This window comes from Anoplophora glabripennis, unplaced genomic scaffold (assembly GCF_000390285.2).
Source record: "Anoplophora glabripennis isolate ALB-LARVAE unplaced genomic scaffold, Agla_2.0 scaffold498, whole genome shotgun sequence".
Lineage (NCBI taxonomy): Eukaryota > Metazoa > Arthropoda > Insecta > Coleoptera > Cerambycidae > Anoplophora > Anoplophora glabripennis.
In genome coordinates, this window is record NW_019416801.1 from 90,336 (window position 1) to 108,617 (window position 18,282).

The 18,282-nt window shown below is 34.0% G+C and overlaps 1 protein-coding gene across 3 annotated transcripts in view; it reads right to left on the bottom strand.

Moving 5' to 3' along the window:
• Positions 1–15,598, bottom strand: part of LOC108908692 (cholinesterase 1-like) — a 65,696-nt gene extending 50,098 nt beyond the window's left edge. The window contains exons 1-8 of one of the 3 annotated variants that reach the window (XM_023455481.1): positions 15,228–15,365; positions 15,019–15,165; positions 14,526–14,684; positions 6,955–7,331; positions 6,664–6,856; positions 6,438–6,601; positions 3,594–3,631; positions 3,282–3,376 (exon numbers count right to left, since the gene is read on the bottom strand). In XM_023455481.1, coding sequence (XP_023311249.1) covers positions 3,282–3,376; positions 3,594–3,631; positions 6,438–6,601; positions 6,664–6,856; positions 6,955–7,331; positions 14,526–14,684; positions 15,019–15,106 — 1,114 coding nt within the window. In that variant the 5' untranslated portion in view covers positions 15,107–15,165; positions 15,228–15,365. Of the gene's footprint in view, positions 1–3,281; positions 3,377–3,498; positions 3,632–6,437; positions 6,602–6,663; positions 6,857–6,954; positions 7,332–14,525; positions 14,685–15,018; positions 15,166–15,227; positions 15,366–15,491 lie in introns of those variants that run through there. The other 2 variants (XM_023455480.1, XM_023455479.1) reach the window with 2 other exon arrangements.
• Positions 15,599–18,282: the final 2,684 nt, after the last annotated feature.

The window sequence follows — 18,282 nt, forward strand, 5'->3', positions numbered from 1 at the left end:
AGTTGTAGGTTTTAAAAAGATCTATCGACTGATTTTTTGAAAGTATCGATTGCTTTGTTACTTTTCGAGATATATCGAAAAAACCGTTAAAAATCTTCTCTTTTCTCTTCTTCTATAACTCGTTTACATTTACGTGCCCATATTTGCTATTTACTGCAAGCATAGCCCACGGCAAGCCAAAAAAGTACATTTTTGAAAAATTTAAAAATATTAATTATTTTTCGAGATATATCGATTTTTTGAAAAAAAGGCGCTCTCGAAAATTGGCTAGATCTTCTCAGCGGATAGCCCTACAGTAACGATTTTCGGTTTATTTTCTTCGTAAAGAGTTATATTATCATGCTGTTAAAAAATGTTGACGATTTTATTAATTTTAAGGATCAAAAAATGACTTTGAATAAGTTGCACTTTTTTGGGTATGTTTTTTTCAAATTACTATTTCAATTTTTATTTTATGAAAATGACTTTTAAAGAAAGAAAACTAAACATTTACGGGTCTATTTTGCTTCTAAGGCGAAAATGCTATAATATTCGTGTTTAGCTACCCCAGATTAAGTACAAAAAAATAATAAAAATTGAAATAGTTATTTGAAAAAAACATACCCAAAAAAAGTGCAACTTTTTCAGTCATTTTTTGATCCTTAAAATTAATAAAATCGTCAACATTTTTTAACAGCATGATAATATAACTCTTTACGAAGAAAATAAACCGAAAATCGTTACTGTAGGGCTATCCGCTGAGAAGATCTAGCCAATTTTCGAGAGCGCCTTTTTTTCAAAAAATCGATATATCTCGAAAAATAATTAATATTTTTAAATTTTTCAAAAATGTACTTTTTTGGCTTGCCGCGGGCTATGCTTGCAGTAAATAGCAAATATGGGCACGTAAATGTAAACGAGTTATAGAAGAAGAGAAAAGAGAAGATTTTTAACGGTTTTTTCGATATATCTCGAAAAGTAACAAAGCAATCGATACTTTCAAAAAATCAGTCGATAGATCTTTTTAAAACCTACAACTTTCTCATTTAAAATTTTTCAATCCGTGCTATATTTTTTTAGTTATTTTAGAAAAACCGTTTTTTTCAACTTTGCGATTTTTTTTAACCATGTTCGCCATATTGGATCGAGTTTAAAGAACAAGGAACTCAATTTAAAATTTAATTTTCTATACGGTCATATTTTTTTTGGCCAGGTAATAATTTCTGCAAATTTAACATTAATCCGTGACAGAATGCTTGGACTAATTCCTTCCTCCTGAAAAATTTAAAAAAGTGGATAATGTGAGTTTTGCATCTATACTCCTCACTTGTACATATTGTTCACTCCGTCTCGAGTAAATAACTACTCACCGGTAAATAAAATAAGTCTTACAAATTGAGGATTTGCTTGGTAAAAATGTACCCGTGAAAGTAAGTCTTGCGGTTTCAGATGCCGAATCTGTTGTACATGATAAGGATACAATAGATTGCTATGCAATGTTCGTCATACTCTCCAATGAGGAAAATTCGTATGTGCTGAAATTCTCCTGGTACCTAATTCTGGACTATCTTCAATTATTATTTGCAAAAGGTTTTACTGCTCAATCAAATTTTGCTGCTCAAGATGTTCATAGTTAGTTGACATTTTTAGAAAAGAACCATACTTTCGTAGATGTCGAAACACAGAATCAAATATTTGACGACATTGCACTCTTCTGTTTGGAAATTGTCGTTGATACTCTTTACGGGCAGCTCTCGAATTTCCATCACAAAATCCATAAATGTAAACTATCTCGACATATTCGTCGTTTGGAAACAGGACAGGTTTGTATGCTGACAGAAAAAGTGTTATTAGAAACACGTTCACACAGTTTACTACATATACTGACGTTTATAAAGTTTATGTCAACTATCACTTGTTTTGTCAACTAACATGCTCATAGCTAGCGAGATTGAAATATTAAAACATTATTTCTAAACTGTAAAGGTCCATAGCTCGGTAGCCATGGAGAATTGAATCCATGCATATTATATCTTGTTTATTCAGAATGAGCTTAAGTTTGTCCAATACGTCATACAATACCCTGTATAAGGGCATATCCTAGTATACTAAACTTAATTACAGACATAGATGCTAGATAAATTAATAAGTGACTTAAAGTTACACGATTTAGATAGTATAAATTGATGAATGTTGCGTAACATTGTTATGTGGAGTAGATAATTATAATAATGTAGGTACATCAGGATAATCAAAATTATTCAAAAGTTTATATGTACAAGAACAAAAGAGAAAAGTACTTTTGACGTCATGTTTAATGGTTCATATCAAACCTACTCAAGATTGTGAAGTGCTCGTGATAAGATAAATATTGTCTAGAGCAGATATTTAAGAAATTTCCTCTGAATATTTTCCAAATTTAGTGAAGCATACAATTTAATTTAAAATAAAAAATTACACCCAAATTTTTAAATTCAATTCTCACAATTCTGTAACCACATTATACTCATTAGCTTAATTTTTATTGTCATAATGCAACATTTTGTTATGTTCAGTGATTGTTTATTATTTTGTTATTATTCAAACGCGCTTGATAGATTTTTTAATGCAATATAACCTTTAACAAATGAAACAGAAGTGAATAGAATAATATTATTAAATTATCATATACAGGGTGTTACAAATTCGCTTCTCACTACAGGCAGCTCGGAAACGGTAAGAGCTACGAAGTAGCTTAAATGGGGGCAAAGTTGCATAATCATAATCGAAGTATTTGAAAAAAACCGAAATTTTGGAAATCGGTTTTTGTTTCATTTCAGCCTCGTTTGAGGTGATATTAAAAAAAGAAGAACACTTTCTCATGACCACTTTTTGCCCTCTATCGAATGCCACAATGAATCTTTATATGTAACGTTTCCTCTCTCCAGGATCATCATCAACTTCATTTTTTTAAATACGACCCTAGAAATTTTATTTCATTTTTTGCAAGCCTTCATGATCCCTAATACTGTACTGCCTCAGCCCGAACCAGATTCAGACGTTTTGTCTCGAAAAATCTTCAGTGTATTCGTTCCAAATTTATCTAAATTTTTTACTTAAATTTCTTTGTTTATTGAATTATCGTTCATTGTAAGTGTCGTTAGACCCTGTGAAATCCATTTAGTTATCTAAACCACATGCGGAAGATTGTTTTAATAGAAAATATAATTTAATGAGGAAAAACTGTGATACTTATTTACCTAAGGAATAAATGTTACATCATATAGGTATTTGTTAACATTGCTTGAATACAGAAAACTTACCTGCAATTTCTAAATCCTTCATACCTCCCATATTGCCTTTATATGAAAACTGGTACATATAAACGTCGGTATAGTTGGATTGTAACTTTGCATGCCTAATAGANTTTTAATAGAAAATATAATTTAATGAGGAAAAACTGTGATACTTATTTACCTAAGGAATAAATGTTACATCATATAGGTATTTGTTAACATTGCTTGAATACAGAAAACTTACCTGCAATTTCTAAATCCTTCATACCTCCCATATTGCCTTTATATGAAAACTGGTACATATAAACGTCGGTATAGTTGGATTGTAACTTTGCATGCCTAATAGCTGGGGTTGTAAACGAGTCATCACTGACAAACTAAAGAAAAGTTTTATTATACAGAGTGTTTGGTAGGAAGATAGAAAGTTTTAAATGGGCGATAGCTAAGGTCATTTGGAATATATTGCATATCATATACAAAGCGTTACCGTTTTCCAGATAACAATTTTCTCAATTTTTGCCTGTTTTGATAATACTTTGAAAATGTTATTATAACTCTACAGATCTGCGTGACTGATTATTTCAAATAGATATTCTTAAAAATATGTAAAAAAATTAACACGGAACAAATGCGAAATACTGAAAGGTTTTATGTTGTTGGGAACCACCGTTGCTTAAGCAAGATTTGGCCCATTTTCTCATCTGAGTAGTAGTAATATTTAATATAATTTCTCGTCTTACTTGTTGAAATGCTTCATTGATTCTTTCAATCAAGTGTTCGCGGTTTTGAATCTCTACCTGGTAGACTAAATATTTCACTCTGCTCCACAAAAAATAATCTACCGGTGTTAAATCCGGTGATCCAGCGGGCCACAACATGGGCTCATTCCTACCTACCCAACGATTAGGAAAACTGTCATTTAAAAAATCAGTAGCTGTTACACGTTAATGGGCTGCGCATCCATCATTTTGAAAAATCAAACTGTTTCGAATATTAAGAGGAACATTATCTAAAATTTCGTGTAAGTGATTTCGAAGAAATTCTAAATCATTATCGCCATTTAAATTGTCAGGTAAATAATAAGGGCCTATAACTGTTCTTCCTTACCGCTAAATTTGTGCTGAAATGTTTGACATGATGATTCTTCAGCCCAGTAATGCAAATTATGAAAATTCCATATCGGCGTTTAACAAAAATCTACAGAAATTTATTCGCCTTATTGGGTCATCTTCTTCGAGTACTTGAAGAGGACTATAATGAAAATAATGTTTTCCATGTAATCTTAGCACATACCAGACCTTCCACTTGGAAAGGTGGAGTTGTCGCTCTATTTTCCTAATGCTCATTATGAGATCACGATCTAATGGCTGATTTACATTTTGTTAAGTAGCAAGTGCAGGTAAGAAGTGCAGATGTTAAGTGATAAGTAAAATCAAAGTGTAAACACTCACGCTGTTAAGTGATTAGTGCAAGTGCGAAGTGCGAGTGCAAAGTAAAGTGAATAGAAGCACGATCTATTTTCTCTGTTAAGTAGCTAACCCCGCGCACCCGCGTACTCCCCGCAATCACCGCCCAAACGTGGCCCGCCCGAACTACACTATTTAACTGTTTGACAAGTCGTTATTTTTGACAAGTACATAAGTACGGACGATATTCCTATCATGAAATGGACTGAAGCACTATACATCGCATCACAGATTTTAGGAATCATCAACGATATAGCTGCTTTGAATACTCTAAATAGATGCGAAAGAGTGCATAAGCTGCATCCAGTATTAATCATATACAGAGATATTTGTAGTTTAATTTTTGAAGATAATGTACTTCTCATAAATTTATCCGATTTTGCTATAGTTAGTCCAACAATAGTCAGTAATTCATTAAATTTATCTTCCGACATTCGCATTGAATTACAAAATTCAGTTGGATACTCATTAATCAGTTCCTGGAAAAGCTTATTACTAACTCCATACTGAAGTCTTCTGCTTATCCATTTTCTTTGCTATAATCTCTTAGGTTTTTCGATTTCAACTAACAATTCACGTTCGATTTCTGATGCGATGACGCCGACTGTCTTTTTAAAAATATTTCTAATCGTTGTTCGTCCTCCATTCTGTATCGACACTTTGGACTTGTAAGAAGCCTTACCACTATGTGAACATTTTGTTTACACTTAACACTTAACACCATAAAAACACGTTAACTAATCACTTCTCACCTGCACTAGCTACTTAACAAAATGTAAATCAGCCATAAGGCTTCCAAAATTTCTTCATCAATATCGGGAGCATATACAGCATTTCTAATTCCACCTTCTGATCTAATTCGGACATTTCTGTGTTCGCTTAATCGCCTATAAGTATTAATAAATACGTCTTCTTTGAGGAAAATGGTCGTGATATGACTATGAACAGCATTATCATTTCCATTCTCTCTTCCGTACATAAACATTATTTATCCGCATATTCTACATTTGAAAATCCAGCCATTGTGTAATTTACAGTAAACTAACTCATTTTAAACATCAGTTTCGATGATCAACTGACGCTCACGGTAATTATAAACAACGCACAAGTGACAGATCAAAGTTAGTCAGATTTTATTTCAAAGCAATCATTATTTTTAAAACATGTGATATAAATTTTAATAACAGGGAATTAAAATTACCGTTAATAGTTAGACATTTTAAAACATTTATCCTTAAGGATCATACATTTTTTAAAACAGCATAGCACTTAGAAGTTTTCTGATTTAATGGAATTTGTATAGGGATAATTCAGAAAATATGCATAATTTACAATTATAATTATTACTATAGTTATTAAAAGACTTTCTTATAATATCTAAGTGGTTTTGAGTGTCGTAAAAGTAGCCTGAAGCAATCAAAATAGTTTTATACACTATTATGACTTACCGCATTCAAAGAATATCCATTTGAAATAATTAGTCACGCAGATCTGTAGTTATAATAAAATTTTATCAAAAACAGGCAAAATTTAAAAAATTGTTAACACCTGGCGAACGGTAACACTTTGTATATAGGTATATGACGTGTAATATTCAAATAACCTCAGCTATTACTTCTTAAAAACTTTTTATCTACCTACCAAACATCCTGGGTCATCGACAATTTGTTTCAATTATTTGTGCTCTCTTTAAACGTTGGAAATATATAGATGTTACCTTTACTACTTGCCCAGGATCGTCTTCGAATGTTCCATCGGTGTAAATTTGTCTCAGTCTGGTGCCAGCTGTCAGTTTGTTCTCTGTGGTCATATTGAACTTGTTTCTAATGAGGTTGGATAAATCACTGTCGAAATATTTCGCATACACCTCAGCAACTGGATCTTAAAATACCGGTGACATTGGTATCAAATAATAAGACGTTTTAAAGTTTTCGTAATCTTACCACTCTTCAAAAAAAATAGTGCCTCTTCAGAGTTAAAGCCAATAATTATGGGAACTTGGTTTATGTTTCCTGTTCTAATATCTTCATGAAATAAACCCGTGAGGAGTGCGCCATCTAGACTAGCGTCCTCAATTACAGGCAGCCATATTAAACCTTGGCCTTCCATTAATCCAGACTCTTTTCCAACAGCAACCTATGAAAATTTTGATTATAGTGTATGATCTATATTTTTTAGTTTTTAACTTCTTACTCATCACCAATCTATATAAAAAATGCATTCATTCAACTTACAGTAACTGTGTTGTCGTTTATGTCGGAAGCATGAAGGCTTTGCAAAAGTTCCAGTAATTCCGTTGAATTATCCGAAGTGAAACTTGGATCCAAACTTCGAGCTAATTCGAAAGCGTAGAATCTTGCATAGTCTTGATGTGCCCACTGACCCATTGAGGTACCACTTTGTAAAATCGCACCTCTGAATAAGCCTTTATTCCGTTGACTTACTAACTGTAATCCCACAGATGCTCCTCCGGCACTCTCACCAGATATCGTTATTTTTTCGGGGTCCCCACCAAATAGATCGATATTATTTTTAACCCACTGAATGGCAAAATGTTGATCTTTTAATCCCAAGTTTCCTGGTATTACTCCGTCTTCTGTTGTCAGAAATCCTGAAATAATATGAATTGAGACTTTATAATAAAATGAGAATAAGATTATCAGAATTTAAGGAGTAGGTTCTACTATCATTACTTGTTATTTTGTAAGTACTATATGTTTCAAAGGCTATGCCTATTGTTTTCGAGGGGTATGAAATGTAATTATTTGTTTATTTTATCTTTGTTTTTAACGTATGCGAAATACATTCCAAGTTTAACGGAGGATAAGAAGAAATACAAATACATTAGTTATTACTGGAAAAAAAAAATTACTGGTGAAAGAATTTATAATTGTGACGAAACAGGTATTACGGTGATTCCGAAACAGCATTAAAAAATTATTGCAAATAGAGGACAACGTCAGGTGGGAGTATTGACTTCTGCTGAGCGTGAGAATACGGTAACTGCCGAAATTTGTTGTTCTGCTGCGAGCAATTTCATGCCTCCAATGTTAATTTTCCCCCGACAAAAGAAACGACAGGAATTTGAATTAGGTTTACCGCCTGGTGGTTGGGCTGAGGCTAATGACTCTGGATGGATGACCATAGAAGTATTTTTAAAATGGTTTAAAAAGTTCATTGAATTTTCTAATGCAAAGAAAGAAACTCCTGTCATCTTACTTTTTGATGGACATGCATCTCACACTAAAAACCTCGAAGTCATCGATCTAGCTCGTAAAAAAGGTGTGATTTTATTATGCTTTCCACCTCACTGTTCACACAGGCTGCAGCCTCTGGATGTGTAATTTATGAGACCTTTGAGTCTATATTACGAAGAAGAAGTGCGAAAATGGTTGCGATCAAACCCAGGTAAAGTCGTTACTTTATTCCAAATATCAACCTTATTTAGCCAAGCCTTTGTTAATGCTGCGAACATGAAAACCGCTCTAAAAGGTTTTGAGAAAACGGGTATTTGGCCAACAAATGAGGGTGTCTTCACTGATGATGACCATTTACCAGCCGAGACAACTAATATTCCTATTGCTGAAACACAAGCCGATCCGACTAATGATTCCTTTAATAATCCCTCAACCTCACCGCCCAAAGTCACGTCGGAAAATAGCAACGAAACTCAAAATGACCCTCTACCTCAATGTTCCTGTATGCCTGACACTCCTAATTACCAATAAAAAAACCTAGCACTTCCAGTTTTCCAGCCCTGTCTCCGGAAATTGTTATGCCAATACTACAACTAAAGACCACCGTTAAACGAGTGAGAAGAAAGAGAGGCAAAACCGTCATTCTTACAGAGTCTCCTTACAAAGCAGAGTTGACAGAAGCAATAGAAAGGACAAAAAAAGTTAAGGAAGCACAAAAAAATAAAATCAAAAAACAACTGTCAGGTCAAAATCAGAAGAAAGCAACAGAGAAGGTGTCTACGCCAAAAAAGAAAAAGATATCAGAAGAAGTTGAAGAAAGCTCTGAGGAGGAAGAAGACGCTTTGTGTTTATACTGTAATGACGAATTTTCAGCTTCAACTGAAGGGTGAGTTTCATGCATTCAGTGCAAAAAATGGGCTCATAATTATTGTGCGGGAATAGACAGTGATGATGACGAGTCAGTACCTCTCTGTGAAATATGTAAGCCCAATAACTGTGGGTATCCCATCCTGCCCCATAGGCGGGGCAGAACGGAGTGAAGCACACTTTTTTTTTAAGTCAAAGATAAAAAATATATATTAGCCTTATTTTTGTTTCTCATTTTGTTTTATGTTTACAAGAGCTTAATAAATATCTCTTTATTTTCTTGAATTTATTTCACGTCATTTACACTTCCAAAATGAATTTAGACGGTAAATTCCCCATTTCGCCCCGGTGTCCCCTACTAGAATTTTTAATAAATTAATATTCGAAAATGACGGGCAAGGAGCAGCTAAAATTATCTAACTACAAGTGTAATGTACTGTTAAATATGTTATGCCTATAGAGAACATTTAAACTGTTCGTTCTCGATATTATTAAATATTTGACATTGCAATGACTGGTTTTGTTGAATATTAGAAATACACGTGTGGCCAACGTTCGTCAGTGTCGTACTCAGTGCAGATTCACAGAACAGTAAAAAATGAAATATGAAGAGACAACAACTATTGGCATTGCTACCGGCATGATAGTATTATGCAGTGCAAAACTATTATTATAAAAAAAGAAACAAAAAAAAAGACGTGTTAGAAGGTGCTACATATCTCTAAATGAAATCTCTTGAAATTCAAGGCATTAGTAAAGTTTTACTTAACATATAACTCACTTGTGAAAAGTAGGTACAAACTTTGAAAACTTTAGATTATACAGGGTAGCCCATCGAAAACGTACCGCAAGGCATTACAGGGTAGTAATGAACTTTTCGGCAAAATACAAAAACAGGTAAAGTTTGCTTCTGAGGGGGACAACTTTTGGCGCAAAAAGCATAGCAAAATCTTCAACCCCCTAAGTGGGGTTGCCATCCCCCAAATTTTTTTAAATGGGAATGGGGGTCAAGTGGGGGGTCATTAGAAAGGGCTTTTAATTCTCTATACATCGATTCTTACTTTTTGAAAATCGATCCATTATTTTAGAAAATATGCAGCTTTGAAAATACGAACAATATTTTTGACGAGAAATGCGAAAATCGATTTAATTTTACTTCAAAACTTACGGTATTAGCTTGGTAAATTCCTTCAAAAGAATTCGCTGTTTTTTTTTCTGATTTGCGAATTCTTTAGCCTGATTTTGGTGAGCAAAAAATTGTCCGCTTTTTGTTTCGTATTTAGATAGGCCACAAGAAGTTGCTAGATAACTGTCTTGTGACTTGTAGTTGAAGAGTACCAATACTGCCGAGTCTTTTAAATTGATTAATTATGGTGTACTCAATTCCAGAAAGAGTAGAAATTATTGAGCTTTTTTTCAAAAACAATGAATGCGGAAATCGGGTCGCCGAACTGTTCAACCAACGGCATCCTGAGAAACATGCGTCTGGAAAAATTGTTCGCGAATTGGTGGCCAAATTTCGCGAAACTGGCTCCGTTCATAACAAAAAGAGGCAGGTTGAAAATCCGGTACTAAATGAACCTACGGAAATAGCGGTATTGGGGCAAGTGGCAATGGATAGTACGCTGAGTACAATGCAATTGGCTACTGCGACAGGAGTGAGTCGTACAAGTGTCCAACGAATATTAAAAAAATACAAATTCCATCCTTATAAGATTCGGCTAGTGCAAGAGCTAAATGAAGACGATTTTGATCGTCGTTTGCAATTTTGCGAAATAATGACTGAACGAGCGATAAACGATAATTTCCTCTTTAATGTGTGTTTTTCGGACGAGTGTACGTTCTTCTTGAATGGTTTAGTGAATCGCCATAATTGTCGTTACTGGGCTGATACCAATCCAAGGATTTTCCATGAGACACACTCCCAACACCCCCAGAAGTTGAATGTATGGGCAGGTATTTTTGGAAATTCCATTGTAGGTCCTTTTTTCCTTCCTGGAAATTTGACAGGCGATATGTACTTGGATTTACTACAAAATGTCATCGACCCAGCTCTAACAAATATCATAGAGGACGACCCTGCTTACAATGAACACGAACTGATTTTCCAGCAAGACGGAGCTCCTCCACATTACTCGCTCAATGTGCGCAATTACCTAAATGAGACGTTTCCAGGACGCTGGATAGGACGAAGAGGTGCAATTGAGTGGCCCCCTCGGTCACCCGACTTAAATCCTTTAGATTTCTTTCTCTGGGGGCACATTAAAAGCAAAGTTTACAGCACTCCACCTGATACCTTGGAAGATCTGCGAGGACGAATCATTAATGTATGTCGCGAAGTAACACCGCAAGTGCTCCAGAATGTTCGACAACGGTTTGAAGACAACCTGTATCATTGTATGCAAGTTGGCGGACAACATTTTCAGCATTTACTTGACTAATACCGTAAGTTTTGAAGTAAAATTAAATCGATTTTCGCATTTCTCGTCAAAAATATTGTTCGTATTTTCAAAGCTGCATATTTTCTAAAATAATGAATCGTTTTTCAAAAAGTAAGAATCGATGTATAGAGAATTAAAAGCCCTTTCTAATGACCCCCACTTGACCCCCATTCCCATTTGAAAAAATTTAGGGGATAGCACCCCCACTTAGGGTGTTGAAGATTTTGGTATGCTTTTTGAGCCAAAAGTTGTCCCCCTCAGAAACAAATTTGACCTGTTTTTGGATTTTGCCGAAAAGTTTTTACTACCCTGTAATGCCTTGCGGTACATTTTCGATGGGCTACCCTGTATTTATAATATTCAGTATCACTTTATAGACAAAACAAATACTAAACCAGTTGAATGTAGAATATTTCGGCGCTCCTGGAATACGTCAAACACACGATCGCTCGTGTGGGTGTATGACGAACGATGCTTCCAACATGCTTCCAACGCTGGAAGCTCCTTTGGTGCGGCTTAAATTTACCGACAGAAGCCCGAACGTGGCATATAACCAACGTTGTACACATGCAATTCGCCAGCGTCCGTCCACACGATGTGGCAAATGGCGATGTGTCCAACGTTGGAAGGCATTCGCCACATCGTCTGGGACCGGCTTTAGTGAAATCAAGATATATTGTATTCGTTAAAATTGAACCTCATACATAAAATTTGTTTCCATCTCTTTACTTACGTAAAAATATTGCTAAAAGGAGAACTTAGATTTTTTGATAAAGAAAATAGTGAATCATGAATTAAACATTCAAATATATTATAATCATTATACCGAGAGATTCAGAATGATTGAAGTGTTTGGAGATCGCAGGCTGTTCCTGTCTCTGTCAATACTACAGATTTTTATATGCTAAAGATGGTGTTAGAAACAGGCTGCGTTGCCCAAACGCTTCAATCATTCTGGTCCTCTCTGTATATGATTGCCACCGGTCTTACACTTTACGTACATCAAGTTTGTATTTGCTGAATTCGGATATAAATACGTGTGCCAGTGGCGGAGATACTGGGGATTACGTACACTAATAACCTCATAAATTGGACGATAATGAATACTTTGATAATTTTATCACTACTTGTTTTGACATTCTGCATCAAACGCCTTCAGAAATATTTTAAGAATGGTGATTTTTTTTTTAATTTCAACACCCTGTATCTCGAAAACTATCGATTGTGGACCTAGTAGTAGTAGTAATAGAAAAGGGGCCGCCTCAGCGTGGCAAATTGTGGACCAAATTGTGGATTGTGGTCCTATGTTTATGTACCTTTTTCGTCTAAAATCACTGAATTCGTCCCTTAAATGTGTGCAGATGCTTCATTAACACCCTATATATATTAAGCTGAATTTGGATGTTTCCAAAGTTTAAGATCAATTTTCGATTGGAGCCTTAAACAACTTTGGAAAGAGTTTTGCAAGCACAAACATACAATCACGCGTTAAAAACTATGGTGTACGAGGGCGGGTCAATAAGTCCGTGACTTTTTGAATGAAACACAGGTTTTTATATAAAAAGTTATTTTATTTTTCAACATAGTCTCCTTTGAGTTCTAAACACTTAGTCCAACGTTTCTCCAATTTTTTTATCCCTTCCGAAAAATATGATTTGTCGAGGTCATCAAAATAGGCATTTGTTTGTGAGATGATTTCGTCGTTGGAGTCAAATCTCTTTCCGCCGAGTCAGTTCTTCAAGTTTGGGAACAAGAAATAGTCACTCGGGGCTAAATCTGGAGAATAGGGCTGATGAGGGAGCAATTCGTAGCCCAATTCATGGATTTTTGCCATGGAAACTGCACATGTGTGCACCCTTGCATTGTCCTGGTGGGAAAGAAGTTTTTTCTTGGCCAAATGCGGTCGTTGTTTTTTTTCAATTCCTCATTGAATCGACCCAATAAGTTGGTATAATATTCACCATTGATTGTTTTCCCCTTTTGAAGGTAGTCAATGTGAATTATACCGCGTGGAACCTAAAAAACGGTTGCCATGACTTTATTGGCTGACAAACCCACCTTTGCCTTCTTTGGCGCCGATTCACCCCGAGAAACCCACTGTTTTGAATGCTGTTTGGTATCCGGTGTGTTGTGGTAGATCCACGTTTCGTCCACGGTTACGAAACGGCGCAAAAACTCGTCCATATTGCGGTTGAACAACGCCAAACATTCCTGCGAAATTGTCACACGGTTGTGTTTGTGATCGATTGTGAGCAAACGCGGCACCCATCTTGCGGAAAGCTTTCTCGTACCCAAGTGATCATTCAAAATTGAAACCACTTAGCCATGTGAGATGCCTATGGCTTCCACAATCTCTCACACTTTCAATCTCCGATCGGCTAAAACCATATCGTGAATTTTTTCAATTGTTTCGGATGTAGAGACCTCAACTGGGCGTCCAGAACGTTCGGCATCTTCCGTACTTGTACGGCCACATCGAAATTCAGTAAACCACTTCTTTACCATGGAAATGGATGATGCAGAGTCCCCTTAATATTTATCAAGCTCAGCCTTGGTTTGAGTGAGCTCACAAAATTCACTTTTTTCCATTTTCTTCTCAAAACGCGCGGTAGTCTGCTATTAATGGCTGTCAAACACAAACTAAATGATGCAGCTTGTTCAAATTTAAACAGGAGTCAACTGACAGTTGCCTGTTGACAGGAGCAGTGTTGCCATTTCCATTAAGAGGCGGGAAATTTAAAAAGTCACGGACTTATTGACCCGCCTTCGTATAATATACATATGCATATATCCGTTTGTGTTTTTTTACCCTTACTAAAGTGTCATACGTATAAGTCATGAAAAAATCCACATAAGAATATTTATTATGTCAATTGGAGAAATAATTGTATAATTATTTTTACTTCTTGAAATAAGCTCAGATTTTTTTTTCATTTTTATTTAATTTCGCCCTCTGTATGAAAAAATTATAAGGGGCATTAAATCTGACTTCATCTTAATTCTTAATATGTTAAAATTGTCGTATCCAAATTTGTTTTTATAATTTTTTGTAAAATGACTAATTATACTGAAAAGGTAAATATTATAAGAATGCTGATAGAAACCGTTGGTCTTATTTACTGGCATAGTCCTCCTGATTGGGGATGTTCTTTACGAAAAATCTACTTGACCAATTTTGCACTACTTCAGTTGTCATTATCTCTAAACTTTTAGCTCTTTTAAGGGCCCTAACTAATGAAATTGTAATGATGCCATTATTGTTATTATTTTTACCAAAAGCGTTTCATATTTATTAGTTACCTAGAGCTCCTACACGGTAGTTTATCGTGACAACAACAATATTGTGGTCAATGAAGAGTCCAGGTTTGTATATCTGTATAGCACCAGCTCCATTTTCAAATCCCCTCCGTGTATCCATATTAACACCGATAATGGGGTTTGTGAAGTATCTCCAGGTTTCTAAAAGAAAATATGCATCGATAATGACAATGTTTGAAGAAAGACAGTAAAGTAACTGCAACTGCAATATTTTGAGGCGTATAATATTATTGGAGGTACACCTGTATCAATCACATTTTTGCACAACTTTATTACCTATTAAATCAATAGTAAATATTTTTGGCCACGAATGCACCCCTCCTTAAGCTCATAATTGTTTATACATATAATTTTTTTTTAATGTATCCAACTAATAGTAATCGTGATATACATCGGCAAAAAGAATGTGATAACAATGTCCAAAATTCTTGATATTAATAAGACTGAAGAATCGGCTAATTGTTACTGTTCTCACCAGAGGAGTGTAAACATTCAAGTACAAACAGTCTTCCGTTGGGTTTAATCCGGGAATCGGTACGTAGCCGTCTCCACTTTGGTAACATATTTTTTCATTTTTCGTGGTGTTTAATATTCCTTCCCATTTTGCTGGCGCTACAGGTGCCTAAAAGTGAATTGAAACGTTAAAATTAAAAAGTAAAAAAATACATACGTTTTTATCCTTACTTGAAATCTTAATTCGCCTATAGGTGGAGCTGCGTATGGTATGTCTTGAAATGCATAATAAACATTGTCGTTTGGAGACTGCAGGGCTTGACCTCTTATTTGTCCCTCTGGTAAAGTGACAAGTGTCGGGTCATCTACCTATTTATGAAGAAATATGTGATATTTGTGGTACTTTAACTAGATACATAGATATTAATAACTATTTTGTACATAAGGAAGACATTTCAAATTTACAAAACTTTGATATTTATAATAATTACTTACATCTGCTACAGATGTTCTTAATGCACATAAAATCAGTAGCAGCCCGTTGCACTTCATCATTTTGAACTAATAGCGATAACGAATTTGCTTTTCAATTTATAGAATCTGAAATTGTTTTTTTTTATTTGGTCAGAAATCAGGTGTTTGACTTTCGCACTTTTTTTGTAGTACTCCTAGTTTTATCTTTATCTTTATAATAATAATAATCATTTTTTATAATGAACATACAATAGAAAGATTATTATATCAGCACTTAATTAAAAGTGGTTTTGACTGATTTGCATTTTGCATGGATTAACTCAAAAACCAATTACTAGGAAAATTTTGAAGCGATTTCTATAAATACCAAAAATAAATTTTCCACAAGTCATCAGCAAAATATTGTCATGTCACTCATGTCATACTTATCTAACATTACAAAAAACACACTACTTATAATTCGAGTTTACTAATTGTATATAATTTTTGTATTTAACGTTAAGAACATTGAATATTCGACAATTATTTTTGAATAGACATCATTGTATATACTTATCCTTGTAATGGCTTATTGTCAGTTTGTATAGACATTAGTATTTTATTTGCCCAAAGGCCCCAATTGGAACCCACTTCCATGTGATCCACATCTATACCGGATGGGGTTTCTGATGAAACTGATGTTTTTAAAAACACTAATAATAAAAAGTGCTCCATTTTGAAAGAATGAAATATTCTACAAATTGTCTTCTATAGAAAATGGAAAATTTTAATACTTTTACATTTTCTACAATTATTTTACATTTCGCTTCTGCTTGCTTGTCAAGCTCTTGAAAAACCAGGAAATAAATGAGGCAACGAAACTTTGAGGTCATCGGTACAATGGGGTGTTTGCATAGAAAAATGTGAATTCTTTTGTTATCGAATATTATTCTACAACAAAAGTTACTCTTTACGTGCTGAACTATAGACATGTTATCACAGAGAACTTCTTTATGTAACTCCTCTCTGTCTCTCTATCAGTAAATAAAAGAAGACGGATAATAATATAAACTTTTAGTTAAACTTCCTATTAACAGAGGGCGCAATTAAGGCATAGTTTAGCACTTTACAGCTGACCGCCAATTTCGTTTAATTTTTGTTAATTAGCAGTAAAATAATGACGTACTGCAAAAATAAAAAAAAATACGGATCAAGAATTTTGTCAGATTATTTAATTTACAGTAAACAAAGATGACGAACACCCGATATTGAAGTGCACTGAAGACAATTATTTGTAATTTGGTGTATTTTATTACAGATTATTATTGATATAATTTACAGTTTTGTTGCAAAGAAGTGTTTTAGCATATTCACAAAGTTTTTATAAATTTTCAGTGTGACGTTTCTGTCCCTTTAAATATATTTTTGCCATACTGCCGTGTCGCTTTTCTGTATTTTCACAACATGTGAAATAGTATCTAGTAATAATTCCACAATGTGATACATTTATACTTTTGCAAAAGTGTTTTAGTTACTGTAAACAATCTGAAATTAAAATAAAAAATAAATACCTATACTATAAAATGGGGATTATTTAAGTTTTAAATAAAATATTAGATATTTATAATTATTTTTGTTTTAAAATTGATGTATTACAAATTGATAATATAGAATGTCCATAAAATATAAAACACTATACAGAATAAACATCATATTTGGAATTATATTTTTTATCTAATTGTTTTGTTTAAGTACTCTAAAAATATACTCGAGAATACGTATAAACATGTCTACAAAAACAATAAGGTGATTAGATCTGTATCTACTATAAACAAACGTTATGGTCAGTACATCCACTCTTTTGAGGATTGTGATGATGAATCAGTGATTGGCCATCAAAAAACTGATGTATAATAAATTGAACGTATTTCGTCATGAATTCAAGTACATATTTTTTATAGTGACTACCATAATAAAAAATTATCAGTTCTCAAAACTGAGAAAAAGTAAATTTTCTGCAGAATCAATATTTTCTGCAATTTGATAAAATAAACCCATCTGACCCAATTGTTAATTGTTCCCCTAAAAAACTCAAACTTTCAAAAGTTTAATTTATAATTAAAAATAAATTCTTCATAATAAATCCTGTTCAAAATCCTTAACCTTATAGCAAATTGCATCGTGTTTTTGTTATTTTGTTTCCCCAAAACAGCAGAAGTTATTTTGTTATTTTTTTTAGAAACGTATAGGAACACCAAGACTTCACGAATATACAGCGTGGTAAAAAAGTTCTGCATAAAATTCATATTTTCGTTAAACAATTTTTTTTTTCGAAAAACGGTGAGACCCGTCGATTTTTATTTGATTTTTTTTCGATAATCCACTTACGGCAGCGATGACATAATTTTTGTTTTAAATGACAACGCATATTTTTTTCGTTCGAAATTGATGACAGTGATAATTATCTAAACAACGGTGTGAAAATTTCGATGTCTTACATAACAATTTTTTTTAGAAAAATGCACCTTAAGTTCTTATAAGTGATAATTGTCTACTTACACTATTAATGGCTCCGAAAAGGACAAAGTTGACAAAATTACATTTCAAACGAGTAAAATTACACTAATGTTTGTGTAAGTCTAGCGAAATTGTTCGAATTGCCCACCCTGTACCATTTGGCATTGTCCTAAGCGTGTGTAAACGCCGTCTACACTTCGTTCAAGCATTCCCGGGTCGATTTGATTTATTTCAAAACGAATACGGTTTTTAAGTTCTTCCAAATCACCTGGTCTGTTTGTGTACACACGCGATTTCAAATAGCCCCACAAAAAAA